Source organism: Pongo abelii, chromosome 1 (genome assembly GCF_028885655.2).
Source record: "Pongo abelii isolate AG06213 chromosome 1, NHGRI_mPonAbe1-v2.0_pri, whole genome shotgun sequence".
Classification (NCBI taxonomy): domain Eukaryota; kingdom Metazoa; phylum Chordata; class Mammalia; order Primates; family Hominidae; genus Pongo; species Pongo abelii.
The window spans coordinates 162,983,770-163,000,104 of NC_071985.2; the positions used below are offsets into that span (position 1 = coordinate 162,983,770).

General features: G+C 34.3%; 1 protein-coding gene across 10 annotated transcripts in view; it reads right to left on the reverse strand.

The window, feature by feature from the left end:
- Positions 1 to 3,143: 3,143 nt before the first annotated feature.
- The window catches only part of LRRC7 (leucine rich repeat containing 7), a 1,078,250-nt gene continuing 1,065,058 nt past the window's right edge, over positions 3,144 to 16,335 (reverse strand). For 9 of the 10 annotated variants that reach the window (XM_063711876.1, XM_054533117.2, XM_054533085.2 and 6 more), the window contains one exon: positions 3,144 to 3,833. In XM_063711876.1, the coding sequence (XP_063567946.1) occupies positions 3,726 to 3,833 (108 nt within the window). In that variant the 3' untranslated portion in view covers positions 3,144 to 3,725. The remainder of the gene's footprint in view (positions 3,834 to 16,335) is intronic. The other variant, XM_054533106.2, reaches the window with a different exon arrangement.

Below are 16,335 nucleotides of genomic sequence, written 5' to 3' on the forward strand. Positions count from 1 at the left end.
TTCTTTCATCTAACCATTTTGGCAAATTCAGATACTTTTCACTTAATATTTGAATATATAAATCTAATTTCTTCCATGTTTTCTCCCCTCTGAATCTTCTCTCTCTTTAGCTCACGAGTTGAAAGATACGTCAGTCCTATTTTTAAACAAGCAATTACATTAGTGATATGTGTTCAATCATCTTTAAGATTAAGAGCAAATTAACATTGGCTTGGCAGTCTCTCCTTAAAGCTGTTTTCCATCTCAAAGGTCATGATCCAAGGTAAGGTCCAGAAACTGAGATTGTTTTACATCTATGTATTAGGTTGGAACAAAAGTAATTGTGCTTCTTGCCCTTACTTTTGATGGTAAAAACCGCAATTACTTTTTCAGCAACCTAATAATTACAATTCTAAGTAATGGAGATACATATCTTTTATAGGCTTTAATGAGCAATACATTAGTATAATGTTGTATTTCATACTGACTTTGAATATTCCTTGTCAAAAATGCACTTATACTTTGGAGTTATTATGTATGTTTAGGTTATTGTGTTGTCATCAGAAGGCTGGAGTTATCATAGCAGAGCTTTAATGACAAAATATTATGAGCCTTGTAAATAGTTTTAAAAATTGTCCACTAATGTCTATTTGTCTTGCAAAATTTGCAGTTTTACTAGTAATTTTCATCACTTGCTCTTTCTACCTCTAATGTTTCTCAGTCTCCTCCATTAGATCTTACTGACTCATCACATATAAACACCTTCCTCAGAAACAGTCCAATAAAAATTAAAGACTAAGAGGTAGAATCTATTGGAGCCATCATGAATTCCAGTCCTTTTTGTTGTTAATTGATTTTTCTTTTTCTTTTTTTTTTTAAAGGCACACCCTTGACTTTTTTTTAATTGTTAAAATAACCAGATTATAATTTCAGGCAGCAAAATCAGTTACTGCAAAAAGTCAATAATCAAAAATCAATGTATAATTGGTTTTCATCACCTATAGAATTAGTGAGGTTTATACCCCTCAAGTGTTTAGTGATTCTATTCAGTCAACCTAAAAAAAAAATGCCTCTTTTCTACTTAAATAAATAATTTATTTATTTATTTTGAGACAGAGTTTCACTCTGTTGTCCAGGCCGGAGTGCAGTGGCACAATCTCAGCTCATTGCAACCTCCGCCTTCCAGGTCAAGCGATTGATTCTCATGCCTCAGCCTCCCAAATAGCTGGGATTATAGGTGCCCGCCACCATGCTCAGCTAATTTTTGTATTTTTAGTAGAGATGGTGTTTCACCATGTTGGCCAGGCTGGTCTTGAACTGATCTCAAGTGATCCGCCCACCTTGGCCTCCCAAAGTGTGGGGATTACTAGCGTGAGCCACCACGCCTGGCCTGCCTGTTTTCATTATTACCTGCCTGTTCTCAGTATGCAACATGGTAGTAGTATTGACAATGAGGTGCTTTGGCATATCAGATAACTTTTCCAGTTGATCAAGGATCCCTTTTCTCTTTTCCTCATCTCTGAACTGCAGAACAGGAAGTACTAAAGAAGTGGCTCAGGACAATGTTGTCACATCAGGAGTGGCAGAGCTGTTTACTAGGATTATGATCCTTTCAGCTGTGTGTCTTAGAAGGATCTCCTGAAGCCCTGGGTTTGATATAGAAACCATAAGAAAAAGACTTGGGGCAGTTCTATATCTGGCTCTTCTCCCACTTCTCCCGTAAAAGATTAAGAAAAACTGATGGGATGATTTCAGATGTTCCATTGCCACCAAACTACAGCCATGAGTTTTTTTTCTTTAAGTGATCTTATGAGGTCAGTAAAGGCCTCTGTCTTGATTAATGATGATCATCCTATAATATCTGGATATGGTGGCTTGACATGAGTTTTCAACAAAGAAAATTAGTCTCTGAAAGACATTTCTCATCTGAAACTCTCAATATATTAAAATGCATTTAAAAGTTACTTCTGGGAAACATACTAAATAGGCCAATCATTTAATCATTAGCTAATTGTCAAACCCTATAAAATCATGGTATAATGTCACCCTGACATAAAGCAACATCAAAATTAGTGCATCATCTATAAAGTGAAGTATTATTTTCTTCCAAGTGACAAGTTCTATTGCCAAAAAATACCACTGTACTTCTAATAAGTGACACTCATTTTAATAGACCCTACAAAAATACAATATTTTCAATGTCCCCATAAAACAGTTAACTTACAAATATTATTCTCAGAGCTTTGGTGACATCATTCAGTGATACTATTGTGAAAATCCTCATACAATACTTGAAACACTAGCATGTAAAGTAAATTCATTATATAACAAAAGAACTATGTAAAATTATGAAAGAGAATGCATGTAACCAACTCCGGGAAATTATCCTGGAAATTCAAATTAATATTGTAATTAAATTAATGACTAATATGAAAGATAAATATTTTGAAGGATTATAAAATAAATTTTGATCATTTATGCAGGAAAATAGTTTCGATGGAAAAGTAAATAATTCTACATTAACCATGCTTGTCTTTCTCTCCAGTGAAAAAGCATTCAGGATTTTACATACCTTGAAACTGTTTTTGGAAAAAAAGTATTTTATCTATTTCTGCCCAGAAAAATAGCCATTGAAATTAATGATACAGGTAGACCACAGCTCTGAGAAATTATATTTGAAGTTTCATATTTAAATACCAAGGGTTTAAAATCACCTACCATAACTTTCTAACAGCAGTCTTTCGTAATGATAAATTTTATCAATTTCCAAAACTCATTTTAAATAATTTAAAAAGTAGCAAATTAGATTAAGCAACACACAAATAAATTCCACATTTACAAGTAAAGAAATCACAGGGGCTACAGTTTATAATCAACATGAACTTGAAAGAAATAAAGCAATACCTTTCCTGCCACCCATCATCCACTGCTTAAATTTGTGGTGAAAAAGACTTAACTACAATGACTCTTAGTCTGTTTCTAAACTCTGCATGTATTGTAATCAGCTAAAGGCATTGAACAAATTAGTTCATCCTATTTTTATTCGGGTCCCAGAGATAAATGGCTAATTTATGAAATATTTCACTCTGTGTCATGACAATTTAGCAAATGAATATGGAACCAAATATAAACACTTTATACCATATGTACAGTTACTTTCATAAGGCATTATCATGTAATTTTTATTGAAAAAGATTCAATATAGTAAAGTCTTATTTTAAGATATACTTTTTCTCTATCTGAGATGTTTAGTTTATGAAAATATTGTTTTTCTCTATATTCTTTTTGTATATATGCCAACATATACCTTGTGCTAGAAATAGTTTATGGGAATTACAATTCTTTATATTTGTATTTTCTATATAAAGGCATATACAACTTTGAGGCAGTGTTTCTGATGGAGAGCAGAATTCATAAAGAGCTTGTGTGTGCTTCCGTGCTCCGAAATTATATGAAATCCACTTTGAGAAGAAACTTATTTGATTAAAAACAAAAACAAAAACAGAAACAAAACTGCACCAATGCACAGCCAGAGGCTGACAATTAAAACTAATACATAACCACATGAACATCATATTTATAGAGTTAACATTTTTTAAGGATGGTCAGTGCTAACATATAGTATTATACATTTGGCACTAATGTTTGCCATTGGTCCAGCAATTGGCAAAATTTGTTTCTATGTATAAATTTATTTTTGAACATTAGGTCTGGCTAGACGTATCTTCACTATTTATAAAAAATATTTAGACAGTAAGCTCACGTTGAATAACTAGGTCTACTGTGTTCTGGAAACTCTTCAGTAGTAATACAGCTTTTTCATGTTCCATATGTACAAAACTGTGTCCATTTGCCTGTAAATACACAAATAAAACAGGGCAATCAATGCAAACTATTATCACTGTATCATTGTTTCTATTCAGAAAATTCACGGGAGCATTGAGCAACAAAAAGTTATCAGTTTTTATAATTCACAATGGAATCGCAATTATGGAAGTAACTAATTTTATCCAGGTTCAACCAAATTTATCAATTCAACAAATATTTATTAAGTACCCAGTATGTCTTTGGCACTGTGCTAATCATCAAGATAACCTGGTAAATAACAGATAGATGTACTGGTGACATAGTAGTTCAGTTCCATTGTTGTTGTCCTGATTTGTTTTTGCAGGGGCTGATTGGGGTGGTTTGGAAAGGGGCATATGGCCATTACCTTAGTGTTATATAAACACTAATATAAACTCATCAGCATGACCAAATATTTCAGTCATGCCAAACATGACTGGACACTTATAGTACATTTAAATCTTATTTTGACTCACTGGAAAGTTCTTGGTTTATACACTTTTATATTAGAGAAATATTTTTTATTTCCCTTATTGCTAAATGCAAGTGTACTTATTATCTATAGTAGTGGTTCTCAATCAATCCAGTATACCTAAGGAATGCATCCCTTGGGGATAAAACACACTGACATTAGTAACAGAGGACATGTCTGCTGTCTTCTGTTTAAGAATCATTGATATAAGCAACTGATATTCAGTTTAAACATAGCCTAAGGTTACAGTTTCAGAGTTCCATCTGTCTATTATGTGATATTTATGTCACAAAATGTACATTGTTCTCTGTATTGAGTGCTATGGGTTTCTGATTTTCTCTACATTAAGTTGCAGATTGTCTTGATTGGAATGATTTTTATTATTAATACAGAAAGAAATGTATCCCATAAGCCTTCACTGCCATAAAGGCAAAACTAAATACAACCTTATTGAAACTTGATAGAAATAAATCTTGGCAACTGAATGACTGATGGTTATGTAATTGTTTTCTTTGCGGGTTTGAGACTCAGTTGATTAAGAAAAGAGTCAGTCGACAGCTTGGCTGAATAGAGGTAATAGAGCCAGTTCACTGGTTGACTTCTTCAATTTTCAATGGACTGATACTTATTTTGGTTACACATTGCCTATTTTATTTTACTTACTATTTTTATGCTTTCTTAAAATATGATTAATATTTCAGATAACCAATCACTTAATAATTAGACTCTTTCATTGACTTTAGCTTTTTCAAATTTAAAGCAGCATTATATCTCTAGAAATGCCATATAGCCTTTAAAACTTAGATGAAAGTTATATGATACATTATATCTCATCACTAGTTCATTGAAATTGATTTACTAATGATGTAGTAAAGAAGATTCCAAAATATTACACTTGTGAACCATAGTAAATCTGCCAGTAAAAAAATACTAGATGACAGAATATAAATTCTTGGAAATTCATGTAATTAGAAGTAAAAATTTGCTTTGAATTAAAGAAATCTTAAATATATTCCTTAACAACATTTAATAAATGAAAATGCCCACAGAAGTTGGCATTGGCTGTTTCAGTGTCAGGAAACAGTAGTTGAGTAGAAGTTTGGGTGTATTATACAGCTCAAATTTCTTGCTCTGCGTTATACTAAAAATCAGACAATGGGGTTACATTTGATGTTATTTCTGATCAGTTGGTGATGAAGAGTAAAGAATACAGCACATGGTCCATGCTTTTTTCTACTCTTAACCTGTTTCAGACATCAGGAACATAGAAAACTTGCATGAAATAATTATTTATTCCACTGTAGCTTTGAGAGATGTACTGACTACCTTAATGCCTTCAATTTGACCGAAAGTTATAACTTAATTGTGAAATTAAAATTGAACTTTAACAATGGAGTTCTTGAATGTCATACCATAATAATGACTTTGTGAGTGCTCAGATTTCTCTATCTGCAGACTCAAACCTAGAATTGCAATGAATTAAAAATCCACTGAGAATTTTCAGGGAATTGTTCAAAATTTAAATATCTCACAGTTAAAGAAATAAAAAATTTTCTAGGATTTGGAGGCCATGAATGGTATGTTGTTCATCATCATACTTGACATTGTATCAATGTTAAAAATATCCGTGTTAAGGGTAAAATTGGTATAAAACTTAGCAAATTAGTCATAGCTGTTAATTTGGAGTGGTATTTTTATCATGAAAGATCTTCAAAGAAGGTTAGTCGGCTCTCAATGTGATTATTTTAGCATTTTTTTTTTTAAATCAAAGAATGTCTGTTTTGTACTCACTTCCGTAGGCATTGTGTTAGACACTGGGGATGGGTAGTAAGAAAGAGATGAAACAGGAAGGCTCCAATCAAAGAAGTAGCCATTCAGGAGGGGAAATAAGTCATGCAAGTAACTAAAAATAACATAAAATGCCACATGTAGAATGAGCCCTCAGTACATATATGCTGAATTGAATTAATATCTGAAGAGGGAAATAAAGTGCTAGAGTAGTTCAGAGGAGGGCAAAGAAGAGAGGGGTATCTTCTCTTTGCTGTTTCACTGAGGCATAGAACAAGTGTGATTCCCAAAGGACCACAGTCCTTGTCTTGTCTCATTCCTGGAGTCTCCTCGAGCCCTCAGTATGTTAACAGTTGTTTTTTTTTTTTTTCAGGTAAATTCTGTAACAGTATGTGCAAAATAAGGTGTTCAAAAATGGTTCATGTGTGGAATCATTTTTCTAAGAAATGAAAAAAAAAAGCACCGAATCCAAAACATGTGACTTTAGACAATAGGCTTTAGCATGGGAAGCAACCATAAAAATAAACTTACGTAGAGGGGCTATTTTTTTTAAACAAGGTGTTAGTTCAAAAAATCTCTTCTTCAAAAGGAAGAGAGATAGCCCAATATGTAGAACATTTAGACAGATCTTTTTAGAGAGAGACAGAGAAAGGGAGAGAGGTGGAAGAAAGATTGAATCCAGCAAACCAGCTTACTTGCCAATACCTTCCCACCCCCACATTGCTCATGAAAGCCCAGTGTGAAACCTGTTGGTTTAGACTAATCCTGTCATTTTATAAATGAAAGACCTTCATTTTAAGGAGACCAAACAACTTGTCTGAGGTCAAACAACCAGGGAAAGGGCTAAGGCTGAATCACCTGATACTGTAATATTCCTTCTTCTTGTTTCTTTCATTACTTCACTGAAATAATAAGACCACAATCATGTCAAGTAATTTGAGCTGACGTTTCACTGGACATGATAAAATAATGAACATTTTTCCCTTAAAAAATTTTTGCTATATCACCTCCAAAGATAATTCTGTTCTTTACAGTGGTTGCCAAACTGTGATTCCCATTCAGATTTCTATCACGTTTAATTTAACTTATTCTAAAAATATTGGTAGAAATAACATTTAGTCCTAAATTAAAAATCTACAAAAATGCTGAATCTCCATTTTTTTTTTTTTGAGTGGAAGGAGATAATAGCATAAATCTCAGTTCCAGAGAAACTTACTCTTTCATTCTTAGGACAGAAGAGCAAAATGAATTGACATTGTATTTGTTAACATGAACGTGGTTATCAGGCTTACATCTTGGATAGTTCAGACAGGGAATCAAACAACTATGTTACTATATTCGTGTAGGGCTTCTCCAGTTAAAATAAAGACCAGAAGAATCACAATATTCTAACTAATGGAGTTTTGCATTTTTGTTCACGTGTGTGTGTGTGTGTGTGTGTGTGTATGTGCATAGAAGAAGAAGAGGCTGAGGAAATAAATGGTGGTACTATGCAATGTTCATTGCAGGGTATGAACCCAATGATGCTTTGAAAAAATAAATGCATATGATTTACATGTATGTATATTATATTAGTAAATATATGCATACTATGTAAAAGAAGATTTGAAGAACAAATGCTAAATTAATAAAAGATTTAAATTTTATTGCCGCATTTGGCTACCTATATGTTTTATACAAACACACTATCATAGATTTGAATAAAATGTGTACAATTTTGAGGAAATTGCAACCTAATGAAAAATGAGAAATAAATGGCTTATTAAGTTGAAATGAAGTTACCAAGAAAACAATCTAAAAAGGGAAAAGATATTCTGAAAATTTAATCCTTAAAAAATATGTAATTAATGGGTTTCTAGCTTTAGCTGATTTGAAAGTATGAAGGAACATTTTACTATAATCATTACATTATTTCCAGAAGCTCTCTCTCCTTTATTTAATTTTTTATTTGATATCTTCTGTGCCACAAAATGTTTTTTAATTGTCTCTTTTCATGATTTAGACATGAAAAGACTGAAGGTTAATGAAAATAGTATTTGCAATTCCAACAAAAAGTAGAGCTTTGCAATTACAGCTCATCAATCTATCATAAAACACACTTGGTTTCTGAATTTCCTCTCCTGTTCTCTCCTGGATTTATGTTTGATTACCTTCTGGTAAATGTTTTGTTAAATGGATAAATTATGGATGTTTATATTGCAGAAACAGTCCAGATGATGTTGTAATTCTCCTAGAAATTCTGTTGCATTCTTATTATACAAAGCTCTAAGCTTAAAAATAGCCTCAGAGAAGGCCTGGCCACAGGGTTGGTGGGATTATCCAATAGGGAGGACAGCACAGATCATTTTAAACTCCAAAAAAAGAAATCAGCTTAGAGATATGGGCATGTGATTTCTGGTTGATTTAAATTCACCACCCAAGGGATAATCCTTTTTAAAGGACCAGTACACATAAATTTGGTATGTTAGAGAAATATTATACATTGATATCTTGCACTTTGAATGCCTACAGCTCTTAGAATGAGGGAAAATGAAATAACGCAGCGACCAAATTAGTGCCTTAAGAGCAAGCCTTCGTGGTGTTCAATCCTGATTGCCAGGTATTATGAGAAAGAGTAGGAATCTCAGATAATCCTCATTGTGCTTCACATTAACTAACTAGAATTAATTCTCATTTCAAATTTTAATCTGATAAGAGTACTCTCATTAAGTATTGGGATATATTTAGGGCTGAGTATACTCCATAATCAATACTACATTGACTCTATGCCAAGCTATTTAAAAAACTTTCCTTTCTATCAAAAACCCGAATTATAGACATTCAGTTCTTAGAGAGTTCATATGAAAAATTTACATTGCTTTTGTAAATGTGAGAAAGTTTGAAGTTTTAATGAGTTTTATTCTAGTATTTAAAAAAACCTTTGCAGAACAAAACATAAATAAGAATTTCTGTTTTTTTTTTTTTTTTTTGAGATGGAGTCTTGCTCTGTCGCCCAGGCTGGAGTGCAGTGGCGCGATCTTGGCTCACTGCAAGCTCTGCCTCCCGGGCTCACGCCATTCTCCCGCCTCAGCCTCCCGAGCAACTGGGACTACAGGCGCCTGCCACCACGCCCGGCTAATTTTTTGTATTTTTAGTAGAGACGGGGTTTCACCGTGTTAACCACGATGGTCTCGATCTCCTGACCTCGTGATGCGCCTACCTCTGCCTCCCAAAGCGCTGGGATTACAGGCGTGAGCCACCGCACCTGGCAAGAATTTCTCTTCTGTGTTAAGTACACACATGTACTGCAGCTTGAATTTCTCATGAATTAAGGCTCATAAAAGATATGGCAAGATAGAATATACTCAACTGAAGACTCAATTATTTGAATAGAAACTCAGGTGTGGAACTGATAATAAATAGTAAATCTGAATAAATTTATTTCTTTATCTACTCTGATTTTTGAATGCTTGTTTCCTTTTTATCAAACATATCAAATGATCATCTCCAACAAATAAATTTCCTACCTTGATTTGCAAGCCAATTTCCCAACAAGCCACATTCCTTTTACTTTTCACAAAAAGAATAACTGCAAAATCAACCCCTAATTTTCAGGGGGCTCTTTGTAGACAGGCTGGTCTCCATTTTGATGAAGAGCTTGCTCTTAAATGACAGGCTCATTTGATAAAAATGACAGGTTCACTTTATCAAATGTTTTATCAGGCTCTTAAATGACATTTTATCAGGCTCTTAAATGACAGGTTCATTTTATCAAATGTTTTATATTCAGCTCTTTTTATCTCTCTTCCTGCTTTGTTTCCTGCTCTGTATAATTTGGGTATGTCTATTTCCAGGACTAGGTTGTGGAAGGCAGGAATTTGGTTACATTCATATAACATTGTTTACATTGCTTGGCACAATACTTTGTACACAGTGGGCATTTGATGCACATTTTCCAGGTAAATAAATAAATTAGAAAATGTAATAAATATGACACTATCAGCAAAATTTGCTCCAGAGAATCAGTATTGCGTAATGGTGTGAAAGTTGTCAGAATCAAATAGAGTGACTAGTGTTAAACAAAACAAAACAAAACAAAACAAAAAACCTGGCAAATAGAGCGGGGAAGGCCGCGAAGAGAGAGTTCTCATACTTGTATATCCGATAACAAACACTATCACAAAAGACTGCAAAAACACAACCTTACACAAAAACCACTGCAACATTACACAAAAAATACTTCTGCAGGGACATCTGCCCAGCAATTGGTTGTCCAGTCTTGGACTGGCATCATCTTTGCTATTGATCTTTGTAGCCAAGGTAAATTATTTAAAAGTAGTTACATAATCCTTATTTTTTCCTTTAAAAACCGTTGTCTTTCTTTACCTTCCTGAATACACACATAGCTTACTATGGCATATGTATTCCCATTTCAATGCTCTATTCCCAAATAAACATCATTTTCTTTTAAAGAGTCTCTCTCTGTTTGTTATTTTGTTGACAATGGAAGAACTCAAATAAGTTATCGAACATCTGTCAATAATAGATATCTTGCAGGGTTGTTGTATGATTTAAATGACACAATAAAGACACTTAATGGATGTTACTTTTCTATTAACTAAACTATGAAGGATAGCGTCATCTTAAAAAACTTAATTTGTTTTATTGGTTTTCATGTTTTACTAAATAAATCAAAATATTTTTTGATTTTCAAAAAGTATTTCCTCAACATTTTTATTGGTTTTCTGTGCAAGAACTTTGTATATCATGAACAAAACTAAATGTATAAAAATATGCAGTCAAAATCTGGCATATAAAACCACACTTTAAAAGACAGTTTAACGATGGGTTCTCATTCTGTAACCCAGGCTGGAGTGCAGTGGCTCTATCATAGCTCACTGCAGCCTCAACCTCCTGGGCTTGAAGGATCCTCCTACCTCAGCCTCTTGAGTAGCTGGAACTACACATGTGTGCCATCACGCCTGGCTAATTTTTAATTTTTTTCATAGAGACGGGGTCTGCTATGTTGCCTAGGCTGGTCTTGAACTCCTGGCCTCAAGCAATCCTCCTGCCTCTGCCTCCCAAAGCACTGGGATTGCAGGTGTGAGCCACTGTGCCTGACCAACATAGTTTTTAACCTACTTCTAGTTCCCTTCTAATCCAATTGTATTAAAATCTTACTCTTCAATGTATTACATCATTATAAGCAATTATTTACCTAAACATTAAAAATTATGTGATTATTCCTCCATAGTCCCCCACCCTCAGTGTCTCTGGTGCTTTTGATTTCTAACCACAAATAAGATAAACTATAGAAATGTGGAACTTACTTGGCCTTGTTGGGAAATGCTTTAGTACAATTTTCAAATACTTTAAGTTTATTTCTTTAAGGGTCCAACACTTCATTTTAACCATAAACAATTTCTCACTCTTCAGGTTTTTTTTTTTTTTGGAAGTTTTTTTTTTTTTTCAGAAATTTTTTAAAATTCAGAAAATGAACATCAACCCTTTCTTAATGATTTACGGTAATAATTGTGAACATCAACACTCTCTTAGGCACAGCCATGGCCCAGTTAGTTTGTTTCTGTAACAAACATTTCCCAAAATGTGTTGTGTGGAAGTGGTTAATTGATGCTTTGGTAAAGAGGACTGTATGGTTAAATATGTTGAAAAATATATCTGTAAGATTTCTCAGAGTTCTTAGCCTGTTTAGTACAGTGTAAAGTCCTGAAACAAGGGATAGAGTATGAAGTGATTTCAAAACTTAGTTGACCATGAACTCTTTTTTTTCGAAGATATGTCAAAAAATGTCATTGAGAAAACTGTTCTGTACTGAAAGTACAAAACTTTCTTTTAAAAGCCAGAAACAAGATTTTAGAAGTACAGTCTGCTTTTACTTTAAAAGTACAATGTACTCTTAAAATCTTGTTTCTGGCTTTGAAAAGAAGTTGTTCTCTTCTGTTTCTTGCTTTTAAAAGAAGTTTCTCTCTACTGCAGAGTGAAGCTGTTGGCTATGACTTCTTGCTTCTGGCAATGAGCCTGGAGCCAAAGGCTTTCACCTTGGTGGTCTGGACAACTAGATAAAAGACTCCCAGGTATGATATAAATTCTCTCTTATGAGTAAAAGGAATGAGATTTAGTGCATGGGCTTTGTGACATTAATTATGGATCCTCAGAAGCACTTTGTTTGTTTTCTAGCTTATGTTTTTGTTTCTTCTAGCTGAGGCTGTTGAATAAGTGAGCTTTACCTAAGCAAGAAAACTCTCTCAGCAAGCTGATCACACCTACTGGTCATTAAGAGAGCCATCAAATTTCCATTCAGACAAGGAAGCGTTGATTCAGTGTTTGTATATATATCTGTGTACAACAGATCCAGCCATAAACAGACATTTCATTTAGACTTCTCTTTGTGGAGTCTGAACTTACCTCTCCCATTCTGAGCCTTGAATGCCATATCTTGCTCGCTGTCTCCCCCTATCGCCATCCTGAGCCTCACTCCAACTCATCTCCATGTTTGACATTCTCCCAGTCCACAAAAAACTTATTAAAATCCCAGGGTTTCCTTTCTTCATGACTCTAACACATGAGTCTGGGGTCTTTCTCTCCAATATTCTCTCCTTTACACTCCATACTCACCCTTTCTAGCATAAACCTCTTACCCGTGCTCCTGAAAACTCATGCCAGCCTAGCCCACAGGTATTCCTCCTCCTTCTCCTCCTTTTCTCTCTGTTAAGTCTGGAGGAACTTCTGCTCCACCAGGAATAAACTCCCTTCTTTCGCCTCCCTCCACAACCAGAGATCTCCATGATCCCCAGTGCACCCTGCCACACAGATCTCCTCTCCCTCTCCCTCAGTGATTCACTGGAGGAGGTAAGAAGAGGAGGGTCTTACATCTTGTATTTTTTTTGTGAGTGGCCATCCTCTCTGTATCCCAGGATACACACTTTTATATTAATCACTCCATTCCCTTAGCACAGCTACAACATTTATTAGATACATCACAAAATCAAGTACTTTATTAGTTTCCTAATGAGTGCATACATTCACCTTGTCTCCCTAGCTTTTAGCTCCCTTAGGACACATGACTTCCCTCCTACCTATTAAGGGGCTTCTAATGATATTCCCTTATAAGACACTAATCAGGATGTGGAGTGGAATTGTCAATGATTATAGAATAGAGCAATGATAATAGGTCTAATGGGCATCAAACCCCATGATTTTGGCCAAGATAAGATGCTCTGAGCTGAACAACTTACCAAAAACTAACTTTAAAAAAGTAAAAAAAGTGCAATAATAATGACTCTGTTAATAGTCCAAGTATTTGTTGATAGACTTATTTTTGACAGTAGTTTCTTGAACTGTCTATATGAATTGTTGGGCCAAGGTTCTTTCTAAGACAAGAAAAAAAGAAAAATATCTAGCTTGTTTGAATTATTATCTCATTGATTATTCTCTTTTAGCATCTTGAAATACAGCCATAGACAAAGAGTATGTTTGGATTGCAAATTCCAAAACCCTTAAAATGATGATAAGGTAAAAGAGACTATAAAATTATCTTCAATTAAGTACTTTATTTATATATCTCATATTAGAAAAATCTGTTTTGGTTATTGGCAAAATCTGGATGTCATCAACTAAATCTCTATATATTATATAATTTCTCTTTCTTGCCAAAATTAGGCTTATGTATGGAGATGGGGGTGGGTAAATGAAGAGGAGAGGGTTTGGCTTCCCTGATTGAACAGGACATACTTGCGAGTGAGTTTTAGGTTACAACTGTGAATCATGTTGTTAACTATCAGGTACAGTATATATTTTTTTCCAGTCTATTCATCTTTTCAACAGAGTAACTATAATTACTAGATTTTCTGTATTCATATATATCTTGAATTATAAAATGTATAATGAATTAGACTGCATTTTTTTTACCTGTAAAGAACATTAGAAAAAAGAAACTGTGATGATAAATTAACAAAACTGTCATTTCAAATATTGGCAAATTCACATGGCTCATCCTAGCATATTTTTATATTCCATATGCTTTCAGTTTTTTCTCTTACAGTTATATAATTGAACTTAACAGAAGGTGAGTCTATGAAGGGTCAGTTGCTCTTTCCATATGCCACGCTGTCTTAGAGTAATTATAATGTGTCTATTCCGGGAAAATGAATAGTACAACAGAAAAATGATGTGAATATGTTTTAATTAACATCATCCCTTATTGCGCACATCTTCATGTAATTCAAATAACATGCTCATAATATCATAGCTGAATAAGAAAAGAGTGGATGGTATAAAGAGTTATAGAGAAAGAAAGAGATCTAATAAATTCTGGGTTTGGGAAGAGGGATTGGGAAAGATATATCTCTTGTGCTCTCTCATATATCTTTTGCTATTTGCTATCGGGTTAGATTAAACCTCAAAAGTATTGTCACTTAGGGAGGGCCATTCTTTTCTTTTTTCTTTTCTTTTACTTCGATTCTCCAGGTTGAACATTAAGCTTTGTAAATAAATTCGCTCCATTGAAAACACATGATTCTGATCTTTTAAGTGATAGATAACTCAATGTTATTAACCCATTTTCTTCCCAGCATTCTTTAAACTAAGAGACAATAGTATTATAAATAAATATATAGCTTGCCTTCTTAGCATCTGATATTGCAAACAATTTCATTTTAGAATTAGCCATTCTCATTTCTTTCAGAAAGTATAATTGGCCATGTGTGCTTTTTAATTAGTATGAATGAAACTGTAAATACATAATTTATTTGATTAAAGTCCATGTACTTTTTTCTTTATTGAAAGTGGGCTTTGATTTTATTGGACTAGGTACAAGTGAGTTCTATGGCAAAAATAAAATGTCATATCCTTGATAGTCATTTGTGGAGAGAAGAGACATCTTGGGTGCAGCTTTTCTGCAGTATTCTTGGCTGAAAATTTCTTCCTACTTCTTGCATGAGGAATCCATTTCCTAGCACTTTGCTGTTGTTTTTACCTCTCCAGGATTAGAAATACTGAACCCTCATAACCCTCACGTCCCCATATATAATTCTAGAATTTCATAGTCAGAAAAGAGCATTCTAATACCTTGCAAGTAGACACTAATGTCTTTTTTTTTATTTTTTATTTTTTTGAGACAGATTTCTCACTCTGTCACTAAGCCTGGAGTGCAGTGGCATAATCACAGCTCACTTCAGCCTCTAACTCCTGGGCTCAAGCACTTCTCCCACCTCAGCCTCCTTAATAGCTGGGATTACAGGTGCTTGCCACTGCACCTGGTTAATTTTTAAATTTTCTGTAGAGACAAAGTCTCACTGTGCTGCCAAGGCTGGCCTTAAACTTCTGGCTTCAAGCCATCCTCCTGCCTCTGCCTCTCAAAGTGGTGGGGTTACAGGTGTGAGCCATCATGTCTGGCCTGACATTAACCTATGTTTCCATCTGCAAGATATACTATGTATAATTTTGTTATAATACTTACGTATACATTTCTGAATTCTAGCAAAGGGGAAAAATCTTTATTTTGCTTCTGTCATGGAGGAAGGAACTCTGTAACATTGGCTCAAGCTATAGCATACTTCTCTACCCAGCTTCACATTCTAGTAGGTAAGAGATCTGAGATTAATTGGCTATATTTTTTTCCAGACTGTAGGATTTAAGATAATTTCTCTGAAATCAGTGGAGAAAAAAATTAGCCATTTCCTTTGCTAATAAGCAGCACTTACCAAATGTTATAGAGTTATGTTGTTAGTTTATTCTCAGCTGTTTTTCACTACAATTCATACAATTTTCAAAGAGTTGAATTTTTGAGCTAGGAGGGATTTCAGATATAATATAAACAGCAGTTCATTTTACACACAATGAATTTGAGGCCATAGACATGATGCAAAATATCTAAGATCAAAGGACTAGTTAGGCTATCCAAAAATATAGAACTTCCATAATAAAGTGGTAAAGGAAAATTTTAGATTATTATATGTGTGGTTTTTATTTTTCCTCAGCTCTAGCTCAAAAGACCAACTGCTATTTACATCTTCTGCCTGCATAGAATGAACTCAGGCCCGCTGGGTGGTGTTTCTATTGTGACATTGGCACAGGCTGAAGCAGCTTAAACACTTTTCAGAGAACTATCATTTTTGAAAACTTGAGTAGCTGATTGTGATCTTGCTAATTAGTTTAAAATATTTCTGAGAGGCCGGGCGCAGGGGCTCATGTCTGTAATCCCAGCACTTTAGGAGGCCAAGGCGGGCAGATCACCTGAGGTTGGGAGCTCG